At 50.4% G+C, this 17,491-nt stretch overlaps 1 protein-coding gene, 1 long non-coding RNA gene and 1 pseudogene across 3 annotated transcripts in view; 2 read left to right on the top strand and 1 right to left on the bottom strand.

Moving 5' to 3' along the window:
* Positions 1-258: 258 nt before the first annotated feature.
* SLC25A43 (solute carrier family 25 member 43) overlaps positions 259-17,491 on the top strand; it is a 41,165-nt gene continuing 23,932 nt past the window's right edge. The window contains exons 1-3 of one of the 2 annotated variants that reach the window (XM_036116478.2): positions 259-634; positions 7,933-8,174; positions 11,332-11,504. In XM_036116478.2, coding sequence (XP_035972371.2) covers positions 360-634; positions 7,933-8,174; positions 11,332-11,504 — 690 coding nt within the window. In that variant the 5' untranslated portion in view covers positions 259-359. Of the gene's footprint in view, positions 635-7,932; positions 8,175-9,118; positions 10,036-11,331; positions 11,505-17,491 lie in introns of those variants that run through there. The other variant, XR_013444710.1, reaches the window with a different exon arrangement.
* Positions 11,082-17,127, bottom strand: LOC144380545 (uncharacterized). Its single transcript, XR_013444711.1, has 2 exons — positions 17,014-17,127; positions 11,082-11,583 (listed from the first exon to the last, which is right to left on the bottom strand). It is a non-coding gene; the product is annotated as an uncharacterized LOC144380545 (long non-coding RNA).
* On the top strand, positions 12,570-12,660 carry LOC118551003 (U2 spliceosomal RNA; annotated as a pseudogene).

Here is a 17,491-nt window from a genome sequence, read left to right as displayed (position 1 = left end):
AGAGAGAGGAGGCGGCGGGGGTGGGGGGGGAGCGCGGAAGCCTTGGGAAGCCAGAAGAGGAGGCGGCGGGGCCCGGAGCGCGCGGCGACTCTCCAGGGCAAACAGAACCCGGCCGGCTGAAGAGCAGCAGCCGGTGGGCGAGGCCTCCGCCGCGGGGCGACCTCCCCGGCCCCGGCCCCGGCTCCGGCGCGCGCCCGCCAGCACCCGGCTTCCCGATCCGGCCGCGGCCCGCCCCCACGCCGGGCGGGGCCCCCGATCCGCGCGCCGCGCCGGGGAGTCGGCCGGGAGCCCGCCGGGCGCCGCAGCCCCGAGCCCCGCCGTCCCTCCCCCCACGCCGGGCCGGGCCGGGCCGGGGCGCGATGGCGACGTGGCGGCGGGACGGCCGGCTGACGGGCGGCCAGCGGCTGCTGTGCGCGGGCGCGGCGGGGGCGCTCAGCCTCAGCCTCACCGCGCCGCTCGAGCTCGCCACCGTGCTGGCCCAGGTCGGCGCCGCGCGGGGCGGGGCCCGGGGGCCGTGGGCCGCGGGGCTCCGGGTGTGGCGCGCCGAGGGGCCGCGGGCCCTGTGGAAGGGGAACGGGGTGGCGTGCCTGCGCCTCTTCCCCTGCAGCGCCGTGCAGCTCGCCGCCTACCGCAAGTAAGAGCCGGGCGCGGCGCGGCGGGCCCGGGAGCCGGAGCCGGGAGGCCGCCGCGGGGTGCCGCCGCCGGGGCGGGGAGGGGGGGGGGAAGGGAGCCCGACGCCGTCCTGCTTCCCGGGCTCGGCCTCGGGGAGGGGGGGAACCCCCGCGGGGGGCCGCGGCCTCCTTCCGGATCGCGCGCGCGAGCCCCTCGGCGGGGGGCGGGGGGCGGTCTGGCTGGGAGGCGGCACCTGCGCAGGTTCCGGGGTGCACTTCGGGGCTCCCCGCCCCGCCAGATGCCGTTTTGTGGGGCGCAGCCCGCGGCTCCGAGAGGCTCCCCAGAGTTGGACGGGCGAGGAGGTGGAATGGGGCAAAAGGAGATTCGGGGCGGGGCCGGGGGTGGGGGAAGGAGTCAGGACCTCTCCAGAGAGATGGCTTCCTGACCATTCCCACCGTCCACTAACTTGGAAATGTTTTGCCTTGGCTGGCGTAGGGGAGAGAGACCCTTCGGAAGGTGTGTGTATGCAGTTGTGCCTTTGTGAGCGAAGCCCACGGAAGAAAGTGCTTGGTAGGGGGAGAGGGCCCAACCCAAGGCCACAAAAGGCCACAGATTTCTGCCCACCCCCCAACCAATGGCGCTTTGCCTTTAGGGCCCAACAGAAGCTGCAAACAGGTCCCTCAGCTTACTGCCTCAGCCCACCCTCTGCACACTGGCCTCCTCCTTTGTGCTTTTTTCACCTTCTCCCAACAACAGCTGCCTCTCGGGAAACTATGCAAATGCCAGATGAGTCTTCAAAGGTTCCTCAGAGCTCAGAGATCTTTGCATTTTAACTGAAAACAAGCCGAGAAGAATGAAATGGTACTGATGGAGCTTCAGGGAGAGGGGATGTTTCTGGACTTGGGGGGAGGGTCCCTGTGCGCCTCGTTCTGTGGGCACAGTGCCACCTCCGAGGACTGGCCTTGGCTCTGAATTAGACCGCTCACAGTCTTCACCACCCAGCTGAAGCCTTGGAGGCTACCAGGCAGGATTCTCAGCTTTGCTGCTGGCCAGCGGGATGGAATCATCCTTCTCACTGAGCCCTCTGGGCCAGCGCGAATTTCGCCTAGGCTTGGGGAGGAAAGGTCCTGAGATCCTGGGGCATTTGTCTCAACACTCTCTTTCCCCCTCAGCAACACCTGGCCTGATGTCTGTAAACAGTTCTCCCCACGTCCCTCTCTTCTCCCCAAAGTGGTATGGAAATCTTCCTTTGGAATGTATGCCAAGGATTAGGAAGCAGACCTTTACGAGCGGGTTTAAATATTGTGGCTGTCCTGGTCATCACCGTCTGAATGGAAGACCTTTTCCTCTGTCCAAGGTTCTTCCAGCCGGACTAAGAATTAAATGGACGTGAGACAGATTCACGGGAGAAAATCAAACTTAATTTCCTCCTTGCGGGGAATCCACACACACGTGAGGTTTCCAAGACAGGCAAAATGAGGTATAGATGTCCTTCTGAACTGAGGAGGAGGAGGTAGGGGTCTGAGACTTCAAAGGAAGGAATGCAAGTCACACCAGAATGAAAGAGAGCAAATGTTTGGTAAACAAGTGTTTGCTGGGCCACTCAGAAACTAGGGGAGGTAGAGAGGAATTTTAACCGACTTTGCTAACTTCCTCCCTGTCTATCACCCCTAGTTATTGTGTTATTTAGGGTGATCGCTTTCTTCCTGGAGCAGGTCCTCTAAATGCTTTTCAGGCAGTTGAGGGGGGAGGTCAAAGTTTCTGCCTGAGTCTTGGGCCTTGATTGTTTTCAGCTCAAGATAATCTCCATGCTATTGTTGCCCATCATGCGGAGGCCTGCCCTTGGCCCCGACACCCCCCAGTATATGTACATCATTGCATTTTGTTAACAGCCCTTTTGAGATATCTTCAACATATAAAAAATATATATTTAAGGTGTACAACTTGATGTTTTGATGTGCATATACATGATGAAATGATCACCACAGTCAAGCTAATCAATATAGCCATCACCTCCACCTAGTTACCTTTGAGAGTGTGTGTGTGTACATCATTGGATTTCTACAACTCCTGCCTCCTGCCCTGTAAGGTCCATCGGGTGGGAAGTATCATGCCCATTTTACAGGTACAGAATTGGGCTCGGACTGGCCGCACCACTCCTCAGTGATAGAGCTGAGAGCCCCATCACCTGACCTTCTGCCTCCAAATCCATTACTCTACTACATCATGCTGCCTTTCTCTCTGCATTCATTTGATGTTAATATAACCAGGCCTCTTTAAGTACCCACTGTGTGCATGATGCTGGGGACAATGCAGGGGTGAAAGGGGTGTGGTCCCGGTGCCCCGGGGCTTACAGAGGAATAGAAGAACAGAAAAAGATTATTGTGTCTCTAGCATCTGGCTGAGTGCTACAGAAACTCACACTTCTGGGGCACCTGGCTGGCTCAGTCGGTAGAACATGCAACTCATGATCTCGGGGTTGTGAGTTCGAGCCCCACATTGGGTGTAGAGATGACTTAAAAATGAAATCTTTAAAAGAAAACAAAGAAATTCACACTTCTGATGAGGAGGAAGAGATGTGAGGACCTCACAGAGGAGAAAAACCACCTGAGTTTGGTCTGGGGAGAATGAGTCGGAGTTTGCTGGGCACAGATGGAGAGAAAGATAGAAAGATTGCAAGTAACATCATGAGCCAAGGCACAGAGGTGGGCAGGCATGCAGCAGGACTGGAACACGGAGTGTGTCTACAGCAGTAATGGGAAGTACAGCCAGAAAAGCAGGTTGAAATTTGATCTCAGAGGGCCGGGTTAAGGACTTTGGACTTTGTTCAGTATGGCCAAGGTTAGCTGTGGGAAATTTTTGAGGAGGTGGTGATTGCGGGGGGGGGGGGGGGGGTGATGATTAAAGCAGCTCAACAGGAATTACCATCACCTGGTGGCAGGGTACGTTGACTAGAGAGGAGGGAGACCGGGGGTGGCTGGGCCAGTTAGGAACCTGTTGCACTCATCCATGTGGCAGCTGAGGGCACCTGACATAGGCTGGTGGCTGGTGACCGCGAGAGGAAGAAAGAAAGCGTTCCCCAGCCCAAGTTTGCTAATAATGTTTCCTGCAAGATTGTTTTCCTTCTGGAGACTAAAAGAGAGTATTTCAGTGAAGGGCTAAACATAGAAAGCAAAGTGGTTGATTAATCATGGTGCCATCCTTCCTACATAGAGATGGTACCTTTGGTCCGTCGTTATGCTGACTCATCTCTTTCCTGGCCGTGAGTTTGCAAAAACAGTCGGCTGAGGGTAACGGTATATAGCCTAGGAGCAGGGGTTTGAACAAAGCGTAAACATCTAGAACGTTCAGGAAACGGAGTGATTAATTGACTTGTCCCCAAAGAGAATTAATGGCGAGCTGGAGCTTGAAACCGGGTCTTCTGGCTCCTTAGTTCACAGCTCTGCCCAGCATTGTGCTGCTGATATATCTGCTCCCTTGGATTTATGATCAAAAGTCCACTCAGTAGAGTCTGTTAGGAGCTAGGCCTTGGCAATAAATAGCACGTAACACAGTAGCTGGCTGTCAAATACATCAACCAGTAGATCCTCCTCCAGCTTTACGACTGCTTGTCGAGCTGTATAAACATTGGTTTGGGTCCCTGCTGCTCTGGAACAGTTCGTGACCAGCACCACTTTCTTACTGTATAACCACTTCGTGAGCTCGTGTGTGTGTGATAGCCCATGGCTGAAAGGAAGGGGTTACTGCTGCTCAACAGCTTAGCCAGTCTCTCTGGGGAAAGCGTCTGTGCACGTGGGGGGTGGGGCGGGGAGGAGAGCAGAAAGGGGGACGCTGTTGCCCCAGCCAATCAGACAAGACCTGAAGCCGCGGGGGCGGGGAGGGGCAGGATGATGTCATTGATGGCCTATCAGGGCTGCCTGCCTTGACTGCAATTCCCAGAGGAAGGGTTGGTGGTCCTTGTCTCTATCGGATGGTAAGAGTCTGAGAAGAAAGGACTTGCTTTGGTTCTTTTGAATTTTGTCTATTTGATAGTAAGACCCTACTTTATAAATCAACCTGACGTAAGACAGGGTTCCTATTCCTAGTCTCCTAGTCCATCAAGTCGTTCAGCAAACTAGGCCTATTTCCTCCCCCGTTGCCCTTCTCCGCCACAGCTTTGGCAGGACTATTGAGCTCTGTTAGGACCTCTGCTGAGCGCTAGCACAGGGGCGCATGGTAGATGTTCGATGAATGGGTCATGAATTACTTCATGCCCGGGAAGTGGCCAAGTGGGATAGGGAATAGGGCAAGGCGATGAGAAGGAACGGGGTTTCTTCTGGCATTTCAAACTCTCACCGTCGTCTAGATTGTTCCAGCTGGCGGCAGACCACCCCTCCAGTCAAGCATGTCCACTTCCTCTGTCTCCCCTGCCCCTCCTCAGGTTCCCCCTCCAACTCGACGGGCCAGCGGAGAGGAAAGGGAGGAGCAAGGAAGTGTGGAGGCAGTGAGACAGGCCAATGGCCCATTGACGAATGCCAGCTTCAGTGACTTGCGTCTTTCAAAAGTAGCTGGTTAAATCATGACTGGGTTTTTTTTTTTTATTTATTTGACAGGAGAGACACAGCGAGAGAGGGAACACAAACAGGGGGAGTGGGAGAGGGAGAAGCAGGCTCTCCGCTGAGCAGGGAGCCCGATGCGGGGCTCGATCCCAGGACCCTGGGATCATGACCTGAGCCGAAGGCAGACGCTTAATGACTGAGCCACCCAGGCGCCCCTGGGTTTTGTTTTTTTTTTTTTTTTATGACTGTTCCAATTAGTGCAGTTAACAGTAGTCAACAGTAGGTGCCCCTTGAGAGAGATGCTTTTAATCAATGAGTGTTTACTTGGGAGCAAAGGAACCATCCTAGGACTCCTCAAATGATTTCACCTGAATACCCACTTGTCTTATTTATCACACAGAGGGCCCTGGCTTGCTGCCAGGATGAAGGAACAGGACACACGCCTCTTTATGGGAGATTTGAAAGCCAAAGAACTGGGGATGGTCTCATTTTTAAAAAGATACAGGGCACCTGGGTGGCTCAGTCAGTTAAGCGTCTGCCTTCGGCTCGGGTCATGATCCCAGGGTCGTGGGATCAAGCCCCAGGTCGGGCTCCCTGCTCAGCGGGGAGTCTGTTTCTCCCTCTGCCTTTCCCTCCACTTGGGCACACGTGCAGTCTCTCTCTCTCTCTCTCAAATAAATAAATAAAATATGTAAAAAAGATACAATACTTTTTTTTAGCCTAGCCCTGTTCACTTTCCTTTTTTTTCAAACCCCTGCTATTCCTTTCCCTCTCCCCTACCTTATTCTCTGGTAGAAAATACTATTTTTCCTGGTTTCTAAGCCCTTCTTGATTTTGTCCTCATCAGCAAGGAGTAAAATTCCTTTGCTTCCTGGGCAGGGAATGTGTACCGTGAAAAAGTGCCCTTAGAACAATTTCTGCCAAGGTAGGTCCTCATGACTGGGGATGTGCTGCTTCCAAAAAGAGGGACTGTAACAGTGGCTTTCTGGCTTGCATTTGGAAAAGTCCACCCAAAGCCATTTTTGACCACATTATAAAACTGTAGAGAAACACAAAGAAGAGTGCCCATGTACCCACCATCCAGAAGTAACAGCATGAAAGACGGCATAAGAGATACTTCCAGTATCTTTTTTTAATACAAGAAATAAAAGATTCCAGAGAAAGCTGAAGTCCCGTTCTTTCTCATTCCCAGCCCCTCCCCCCCCGGCCCCCGCCACCTTCCTGGAGGGCTATATTACACTTTTTTATATTTTTTAAGGTTTTTTTTTTTTAAAGATTTTATTTATTTATTTGAGAGAGAGAGCACAAAAGCGGGGTGAGAGGCAGAGGGAGAAGCAGACTCCCCGCTGAGCAGGGAGCCCGACACGGGACTCAATCCCAGGACCCTGAGATCATGCCCTGAGCCGAAGGTAGATGCTTAACCAACTGAGCCACCCAGGCGCCCCTATTTTACACTTTTTTAAATATGTAGCTATATCTATCCATGAATAATATAAGGTAGGCTTTTATGAGTGTGTTTCTTAATTTAAATAGATGGTTGTCCTATACTGTAGGTCACCCTGCAACTTGCTTTTTTCACTCAACTTTATGCTTTTATGATTATCCCTATGAATACATAGTCACAAGCTCATTGTAACTGTAGTATCCATTGTACGACTACTACAATTTATCCATTCCCCTACAAATGGACTTTTAGGTTGTCCGACTTTTCACACTAACACGCAATGTTGTGTGTCTTCACATGTCCGTGTGCAAGAGCTTCTGTAGGATATGCACCTAGAAATGGAATCGCTGGGGTGAAAGGAGGCGTTCCTTCAGTCGTGCTGGGTACTACAAAGGGGCTGGACCAGTTACATTTCTACCAGCAGTGGGGGGGCATTCCTGTCTCCACGTGTCCTCCCCATTACCTGATACTATCAGACTTTTTCATCTTTGCCAATCTGCTGGGTGAGAAATGGTATCTTGTTTTTATCTGTCATTTCCCAGACAACTAGTAGGGTGGCACATCTTCCCTTATAACTGTTAAACCAATACTTTAAGATTTAATGTATTGAGAGAGAGACAGAAAGAGCACAAGCGGGGGGAGGGGCAGAGCGAGAGGGAAAGGGAGACTCCCTGCTGAGCGGGGAGTCCTACGCAGGCTCAGTGGGACCCTGGCATCATGACCTGAACGGAAATCAGATGCTTAACTGACTGAGCCACTCAGGCGCCCAAACCAGTACATTGTTTAAACTCAGTTACTGGGGGCTGAAGGGGGTGTGGCACCGGGCTGGCTCAGTCAGTAGAGCATGAGACTCTTGATCTCGGGATCCTGAGTTGTTCAAGCCCCACGTTGGACATAGAGCTTACTTAAAAAAAAAAAAAAACCCTCAATTACTGAGGATGATCAAAGTCGTCATTTCAAGCGATTTCATTTAAGTTTCAACAGAACCAAAGGAGCACTTTCCAGTTCAGTATTTACCAAGTACTCCTATTAATTTATACCCCACTGGCAAGCCAGGATTGACAGTTATACAGATAAAGGGGAAAATGCTTAAAATGAAGTGGGAAGAACTTAGGGTAGACATAAAGAAGAGGGTCGGACATCTCCTTATAGCTAACAAAATTCTATAAATATAGTAGAATTGAATGTGCTATTCGTGAATCCTAATACATTAGTGTAGTAATTTTTACCTTGTAAAACATTTCCAAATGCTGGGAGATATTGCAAGAAGTAGTATAGAACACTCTAGCACAATCCATAGCTGATTCTCTTGGGTTTTTCCTCCTTTTTTTCTCCTAGGTTTGTCATACTATTCACAGATGACCTGGGCCATATTTCCCAGTGGAGCTCCATCATGGCTGGGAGTCTTGCAGGCATGGTTTCCACCATTGTGACATACCCTACAGACCTCATCAAAACCCGGTTGATTGTGCAGAACCTGCTGGAACCATCTTACAGAGGGATCCTCCATGCTTTTTCTACCATTTATCAACAGGAAGGGTTCTTAGCGCTGTATCGAGGGGTTTCCCTTACTGTTCTAGGTAAGATGGAACTTTTCACCTTGTCCAAGGAAAGGTTGTGTTCTTTGATATAGATGAAGATTGTATACCTTTGTTTGTAACCAGTTAAATGAGGTTTTTTGAGGTCAAGGTCCTATGGATTCAATCCATGTAGAGCCAATTAGCTTCATTCTATTCCATAGCCATATACCCCACTCCTAACTTTGGCCCGTCACATCCCAGGGAGGGGAGGAAGAGAGAGGGAAGGTGGCTCAGCCGAAACTGATAGGAAGATAATCCCACACACCCCATCTGACTGTGGGAAGGAGACTCAGCATGCATACACACATGTGTGAGCATAACCAGGGTCACAACTGTAGCTTCCGTGATCTCTGGAACCTTTGCCAGGGCTACACATGCACGAGTCACCAGAGTCCCCCCAGCTGCCAAACCCGGCAGACTCTCACCCAATATCGGACCTTTGTTGCAGCATTTACTAAGACTGACCACCCCTTCTTCTGGAAACCTGGCTTCTAGGACCCCACCAACTCCTGGATGTCTTTCCCAGCTCTCTGGCAGCTCTGTCCTATCTGGCTCATCTGATGCTGCTAGCTACCCCCCCCCCACGTGTCACTGTTCCCCCAGGGCTCCTTCCTTGGCTTTCTTTTCACCTCTATCCCCTCCCCAGGTGGCCTCAGCTAAGCTCGTGGCTTAACCAAGCATCATGATACTCTAAGGACTCCCGACGTCAACTCTGTAACAACAGTGACTAACATTTATTGGTGGCTCGCTCTGTGCCCGGCACTGTGCTGAACGCCTCGCATACAGTTTCTCACTTAAGCCTCAGCTTACAGACAAGGAAATAGGTGCTTAGGGAAACGGAGAGGCTTGCCCGAGATCACATAGGGAGAAAGCGGAAGAACCTAGCGATGTGACCCCAGAGCCCTCTGTCTTAACCACTGACTGCTACCAATTCCCAATGGCAGGATGAATACCTGCTATTGGACACCTTCACCTGCTGCTCCCTGGGCGCATCCAGCTCAAGATTAAACCTGACGTCCTCGTTAGGCTCACACCTGCTCCTCCTGGGTTCCCTAAAGGATGCGACCGCCTGCCTTTCACCCAGTGGCCCAAGCCGGAAGAAACCTAGAACCGCTTCAGCTCCTCTCCTCTCCGCTGTGGCTTCCGTCACCAAGTACTGTCAGTTTGACCTCTCCACTGTCAGTCTGTCGCCCTCCATCTCCACTTCTGCCCTCATCCTCATCCTTCCCGCAGACACTTACGAGAGGTTCCCACCGGGTCCCAGTCCCAGGCACTGCTGCCTGGGCCTGGGGACCCTTCGAAACTGAAGTCGGTCATTTCACCACCCCTCATTCCAGTGTCCTACATTCCAGCCCTCCCTGACTCCTGAGCTACAGGGAAAGGCCCAAATTCTTTATGGCACGCCATCAGATCCTTCAGACCTGGCCGCGGCCGACCCGTCCCACCTCACCTCCTGCCGTCCCTCTGCCGGCACTCATGCTCCAGCCATCCAGAAACACTTGCAATTTCCTGGAAACACCAGTCCCTTTGTACCTGCTGTTCCCTCTGCCTGGACTGCCTGTCCGCTCTCCCAGTGTCTGACGAACTCCTACTCAATCCTCAAGGCCCAGTGAGAATGTTCTCTCTTCTGTGAAGTCCTTCCTGATTCCCCTAGGCAAAATTAATCCCTCTGGTCCTCGTGTGCTTAAAGCACTTTGTATTCCCCCCCCCCCCCCGCCCAGTTCTGGCACATATCAGCTGCCTGTCTCCTCCAGGAATTAGCCTGCACCTCTTTGTATTCCCAGCACCCAGCATAGGGCCCAGCACGTCACGTAAACTCCACAAATATTTTCCAAATGAAGGTAAATGGTGGGGGCTGGTACTTCATTTGTAATGTGTTTTTTTTTCTTCTTTTTTTTTAAAGATTTTATTTCTTTATTTGAGAGAGAAAGGGAAAGACAGCACATGGAAAGCGGGAGGGGTAGAGGCAGAGGGAGAAGCAGACTCTCCGCTGAGCAGAGAGCCCAACGTGGGGCTCCATCCCAGCACCCTGGGGTCATGACCTGAGCTGAGGGCAGACGCTTAACCGACAGAGCCACCCAGGCGCCCTGTAATGTGTTTATTAAATAGATATTACATTTTCCTCAAGACAAGCCACCCCACTGATGCTAGCCCCTCTTTTAAATCTTATTTTGAGGGAGAAATTTAGCCCCTCTGTAAACTTAAGATAGCTCCCAAAGTTTCTGGAAGTTTCTTGAAAGGGCCACCTACCGCACACCTGCTTGCCATCTTTTCCTGGGCCCTGATACTGCCACATCATTCCCCAAAGCAAGGTCAAGTGCCCTCCTTCACCAGTACAGTCTTGCTTTCTAGTTTGCACAGAATGTCTCCTTCTCAGCCAGAGACCAGTCCCTCCCAGCCTCCGAAACCTGACAAAGTGCCACTCGCTGACTTTCCTCTGTGGGAGTGATTTTTTTTTCCCCAAGATTTTTTTTTAAATCTTTTTTTTTTTATTTGACAGAGAGAGACACAGCGAGAGAGAGAACACAAGTGGGGGGATTGGGAGAGGGAGAAGCAGGCTTTCTGCCGAGCAGGGAGCCCGATGTGGGGCTTGATCCCAGGACCCCGGGATCATGACCTGAGCCGAAGGCAGACACTTAATGACTGAGCCACCCAGGCGCGCCCCCCAAGATTTTATTTTTTTAAAAATTTCTAACACGCAGAAAAGTTACAAGAATCGGAAACACTCGTATGCACACCATCCGGATGCTCCAATTAACACGTGGCTTTATCATGTATGTGTCCATCCCTCCGGCCATTCAACAGTCCATCTTACACATTTCTGGATGACTTCCATGTAATTTGCAAACATCAATGCTCTTCACCCCTCGGCCATTCAACATGTGTCTCATGAACTAGAGTTCAATATTTGTTTGCAGTTCTTTGTAAAGTAAAATTTGCATACAGCAAAGTGCGCCAACCTTGAGTGAACCGTTTGATGCATTTTGACAAATAACACACCCCCTATCAAAATGGAGCACATTATCGTCACCGAAGAAAAGTTGCTTCGGGCGGCTCTGGCTGGCGTGCCTTCACTCGGATTCCCCACAGGCATTTAGCTTCTCGAGCCAGTAGCGCCCGAGACATCAGCAGCCTCTGTCTGGCCTTCTTGTTGCAGGTGCTCTCCCCTTCTCTGCTGGCTCCCTTCTAGTTTACATGAACCTGGAGAAACTCTGGAATGGACCCCGAGATCGGTTCTCTCCCCTCCAGAACTTCGCCAATGTCTGCCTGGCCGCTGCCGTAACCCAGACGCTCTCCTTTCCTTTCGACACGGTGAAGAGAAAGATGCAGGTGAGGAGCTCTTTGGGGGAACGGGGTGGGGGGGCATCAGGTAGGAGGGGTGCCTTGCTGTGCTTGCGGGCGGTAGCGACTGCAAAGAACAGTGACTCTGAGTGATGCCAGGTTTCCAGGGAGCTCACGAAGGCTCACACAAAAACGATGCCACCCCCCCCACACACACACACAGACACACAGACACACAGACACACGGACACACACTCCATTGGCATTTCTGCTGCTAAACTCGGGGCTGCTGGCTTGAGCCCAAGCAGCCTCCCTGTTCCCATACTCTGCTCTTTTAGGTCTTTGATGAAGTCTCCAGATGAAGCCCACTTTTCTTTCCTCTCTTCCTTAAAGCTGTCTCAGTGAGAGAGACTGGAAAGAACCAAAGTCGGCCAGGAACTACCGATCATAATTCAGCTGAATCCCATTTTAAATGATCAGTCCCAGCTGAGTCTGTTAGCTGTCTCTAACTCGTCCCTCTGCTGCCTCGGTTACCCCTGGCTTCTCCTTGTGGCTTTCTTGGCTAGGCTTGGGCCTCACCTTCCTCAGCACTAAAAAGTCTGAAAGGACCCATCTCAACCTATAAAGAAAAACTGCCTTCAGAATAATACACATCACAATGACCCCCCAGTTCTGCTGCCCCCATCCATCAGACTTCATCTCTCTGGGTTGTATTCGTTTCCTGTCTTTTGTCCAAACAAATAAATGATGGTCACATTATTGTAATTATAATGTAGGTGTAAGTTTAGCACCTGCTTAGTGCGCGTCTATTCACAAAAACTATTATTCCTAATTTTTTTTAAAGGTTTTATTTATTTGAAAGAGAGAGATAGCAAGAGAGTGCACGAGTTGGGGGGAGGAGCAGAGGGAGAGGGAGAAGCAGGCTTCCCGCTGAGCAGAGAGCCCCATGCGGGGCTCCATCCCAGGACTTCGGGTTCATGACCTGAGCCATACGTAGGCAGCCGCTTAACCAACTGAGCCACCCAGGTGCCCCCATTATTCCTAATTTTAAAAGTAATGTACATGTCATACCCTTAAAATGGTCAATTTTATGTTATGAATGTTTTTACCACAATCACTTCTCGGCCTTTTGGCTAAGATCAAGTGTAGTATGAATGTTTTTCCACAATAAAAAAAAGTAATGTACATAGATTATAGAATATTTGGGACACACAGAAAAGTATAAAAAAGAAAATAATTACTTATAAACCCAACACCTATACACTATGATTAATGGTTTTTCTGCATGTTTGAATGTGTGTGCATGAATATATATGTGTGTGTGCATAAATATATATGATACATGTATATGGAAGGGTTTTTTTTAAAGATTTTATTTTTATTTATTTGACAGAGAGAGACAGTGAGAGAGAGGGAACACAAGCAGGGAGAGTGGGAGAGGGAGAAGCAGGCTTCCCGCGGAGTAGGGAGCCCGATGCGGGGCTCCATCCCAGGACCCTGGGACCATGACCTGAGCCAAAGGCAGACAACTAACAACTGAGCCACCCAGGCACCCCGAGAATACCTCTTTAAATTTTCACGTACTATTCCACCATATAGGGACGCCTGGTTGGCTCAGTCGGTTAAGCGTCTGCCTTCGGCTCAGGTCATGATCTCGGGGTCCTGGGATCAAGCCCCGCATCAGGCTCCCTGCTCAGCGGGGAGCCTGCTTCTCCCTCTGCCTGCCACTCTCCCTGCTTGTGCTGTCTCCCTCTCTCTCTCTCTCTGACAAATAAATAAAATCTTAAAAAAATATATTCCACCATATTGGATGTCCCATAGATATTTTTTTAAAACAAAGATTTATTCTCGCAAAGTTCTGCTGGCTTGAATTTTAATATCAAGGTGTTGGCAGGGCCGGGACCCATTTGACGTTTGTAGGGGAGGATCCTTCCTTGTCTCTTCTAGCTTCTAGTTGCCCTAAGCATCCCTTGGTTTGTGGCTGCAGAACTTCAATCTCTGCCTCCACTGTGCATTCAATAACAGTTTCTCAGTTTTTAAATACTTAGGCTATTTCTAATTCTTCAGTATGAGAATATTGCAGTGAAAACCCTTGTATTTTTTTCACATCTGTGATGGCCCCCTTCAGCTATATTCCTACAAATCGACTTACGGGTCACAAGATAAAAATAATTCTGGGACACCTGGGTGACTCAGTCAGTTAAGCATCTGACTTTTTCTTTTTAAGATTTTATTTATTTATTTATTTGAGAGAGAGAGAGCACAAGAGGGGGGAGGGTCAGAGGGAGAAGCCGACTCTCTGCTGAGCGGGAAGCCTGATGTGGGGCTTGATCCTGGGACTCCAGGATCATGACCTGAGCCAAAGGCAGATGCTTAACCGACTGAGCCACCCAGGCACCCCAAGCATCTGACTCTTGATCTTAGCTCAGGTCCTGATCTCAGGGTCATGAGTTCGCCCAGTGTGGAACCTACTTAAAATAAATTTTAAAATAAAATTTAAAAAAGATAAAAATAATTCTGAGGCTCTTAATGAACTTTGCACTCCAGAAAGGTTGTAAGTTTACACTTGCACCAGCTGTGAGTGAGTGGTTCATCTCCTTAACAATCATCAGCAGTGATTACTATCACTTTTCAATTTTTTTTTTTAACCACAACACTCTACTATAAACTGGGGTAAGATATACTAGAAGTGGGTATTTGGAAGTAAACTTGATCATCTTTTCCCTGGTATGGAAACCTTCTCGTAATAGATACACAGAGCTTCAACAAGATGCTTTAAAATAAATGCAAAGTCATGGTGGTTATAAAAAAAAAAAATCTCAAAGAGGTAATTGCATGGTTTTCATAAAATATGATCAGCATCCAATTATGAATAACATCACAAATACCATCCAAAGATGTAGGAAGTGAATTCTTAGGGTTGCGGCCAAAGTGTTATTTTACAGGCGTTAATAAACATCATAATAGGGCGCCTGGGTGGCTCAGTTGGTTAAGCGACTGCCTTCGGCTCAGGTCATGATCCTGGAGTCCCGGGATCGAGTCCCACATCAGGCTCCCTGCTCAGCAGGGAGTCTGCTTCTCCCTCCGACCCTCCTCCCTCTCATGCTCTCTGTCTCTCATTCTCTCTCTCGCAAATAAATAAAAAATCTTAAAAAAAAAAAAAAAAAATAAACATCATAATACCTCGTCCACCCTATTTAAAAAAAAAAACTCGCTAGAACCGCGGGCTGCTTTTCAATGAGAACGTGCAGTACTTCCTCTGGCCATTAGATGTCGCTGCAGTAAATGGAGCGTTTCTGAGCCCTCTGAGGGGCTTAGCCTGGCGGCCAGTGATCTCTGTCCAGTCGACATCCTCCTTAATCCCTGCTTGAAATACACCTTCAGTTTAGAGGACAAGGAGCCCGGAAACAGCAGGCTAACCCTAAATTCTGCTGTGGGTTTTTTTTCCTGCAAAGCACACAATCCAGCTTCTCCGAGAGAGCTTTAGTAGCCGTCTCCCCTCAACGGGAGCCGGCAAGGTTTGCCAGCAGAATTTATAACGAGGGAACTTTGCAGGGCTGCCAGGCTGCTCAGAACTGAGCACACTTAATGGTAATATTTGCATTCCCCTGGCTTTCCTCCTTGCGCTGCCCGTCAGGAAGCAAATCAATGTCAGGTGTCTGTTAGATAACCAGCTAGACGGGGAATCTTCCCAGCTCTCGCACCGACTGGCCACTTTGTCTGAATGTCTCATTCTCCTAATACGCTTTTGTCCAGACACACACACACACAGTCTGCCCATTTAATGCCACATCAGGTTGGGACTCTCTTAAACATTAATGACAATAATCAGAAGTCTTGTTTAACCAGCTGAGCCCTTCCTTCACCATGCTTCCACTCATTTTATTCCTTTCTCTTTTTCTTGCCTTCGTTCCTGGCTGGCATGCTAGAGAATGGAGAGGGAAATAAATTATGTATGTGCGTGTTTTGATGCAACGGTTTCTGGTGGGAAAGGGGTGCGGGTGGGTCAGCCCTGTGCACAAATGGAATGAGGTGCCCCCCCACACACACCTGGTGTGCTTTCTCGGACCCCGCTTTCACCGCGCTTCAGTGCCTTGTGGCTCAAGCTCTTTCAGGTATGGCCTGGCCTGTTCATCTTCATTATATCCCACGCCTGGCCCAGAGTATGGGCCTGAGATGGCGGCAGCGCTTAGTGTATTGAGAGCACCAGCGGGAAGGGTGAAATATTGATGGAGGTTAATTTGTCTGATTAATCTGCGGGCCCCAACTAAGGACCAGGGAGTCCTGAGCAAAAGGTTCTCTGGACAGGTGCATGTGGAAGAGAGAGGGAGAAAAGCTGCTTTGAAACTCCAGGGAGCAGCCGAGAATGTGGGAGCCGTGGAGCCCCCAGTGGGCCCTCGGAGAGGATCAGGTGGGAAGCACCAGGCAGAAGCTTGGTGTCCCTGCCCCCACCCACACCCCGCAACTCTGGCACCCTCCCCTGTGGCCCATGTTAGGTGTCTCCATCTCATCAAATATAAAACCAAGTGTCCGCCTGTTGCTCGCTACCCCAGGGGACTTTGACCCCATCAAGACTCACAAGGCAAGCAGGATTGGGCCAGGTCAGCATTTGAACTGAAAGTACATAAACTGAAGGACAAAGGTAGTATCCAAGGGGCACAGCTGACCGAGCAGAATACACACAGTCCCTGAGCGAAGAGAGGCCCCAGCCCTGTTCAAACAGAGATGCTTAACACCTCAGGCTGCCCTCGCCAGACTGGGCATCCTCCTGGTTTCTCATGCTCAACTCCACATCCTCAGCCCCGACCCAACACTTCTCACTGCCTGCTGCGCGGCGCCATCTTGGCGAGCACCTCTACGCTGTCACCTCTGACTTAATGGGTATCAAACTGACCTCTCCTTCCCCTGAAATTTGCTGCCCAGAGTTTTCGTTTCAGTACCATCGCCCCACCACCCAGTCACCCAGGCTGGAAGGCCAGAATTTGTCTTTGACTCTTCCTCTTGCCCCTCCCCCAGGCAACCTTGAGCCCAGTTGGTTCTTGGTGCCTACTCCTCCCACACTGGTCTTTCTTTGAGTCGCTGTCCCTGCCCCAATCTAGGACCTGTTAACTCCTAACCAGGCTATGGCAGCCATCCTCTCATTGGTCTCCAGGATTAATTCTAAAAATGAACATAAGGAATGCCTGGGTGGCTTAGTCGGTTGAGTGTCTGCCTTCGGCTCAGGTCATGATCCCGGGGGCTGGGATCGAGTCCTGCATCGGGCTCCCTGCTCAGCAGGGAGTCTGCTTCTTCCTCTGCCTGCCGATTCCCCTACTTGTGCGTGCTCTCTCTGACAAATAAAATAAAGGTAAGATAAAATAAAAATAAATAAAAATGACCATAAGCATGGAGCACTAATGTACCAGGCACTGTGCTAAGTGCTTTATGCTCATTATCTCATTGAATCCTTAAAACAACCCTATGAGGTGGGTACCATTCATATCAAGCCCAGTTTACAGATGAGAAAACGGAGGCACTGAAAGGGTCTGTAGCCTGCCCAAGTCCACCCGCCCAGTACCTGAGCTGAGATTTAAGACCGGGTAGCTTGTCTCCAAGGTCAGCACTCACTTCAGTCCCTCCAGCCCCGGCCCATGGCTCCTGCCAGACTAATTTTCTTAAGATCGGCCTGTGTTCTGTCCTTCTGTATTGCCCCAAGAGAGTAAAGGCTGAGGCCCTGCCCCTTGGCCTGGCATGTGGCCCTTACCCACTTTGCCACCCTCGTTGCACAGAGGTCTTATATTAGTTGTTGCAAAATCAAATATATTAGTTGTTGCAAAATCAAACGCCAACAAGAACTTGGCAGTAACAGGAAGAAAAAAAACGCCAGGAAACCGGCGTTTCTGAGCCATCACAGGCTTTTGGCTTGCAAAGCATTCTGGAGAGCTAACTTGCTCTGTGCTTGCAAAGTGTGATTAGCATCTAAATACCGATAGCAGGAAGGAATAAAGCAGGCCAGTGGAGGCAAAGCAAGACCAGCTCCTCTTCTCCAAGGGTTG

This window comes from Halichoerus grypus, chromosome X, assembly GCF_964656455.1.
Source record: "Halichoerus grypus chromosome X, mHalGry1.hap1.1, whole genome shotgun sequence".
In the NCBI taxonomy this organism is placed as follows: domain Eukaryota; kingdom Metazoa; phylum Chordata; class Mammalia; order Carnivora; family Phocidae; genus Halichoerus; species Halichoerus grypus.
This window is presented reverse-complemented; position numbering and strand designations above follow the sequence as displayed.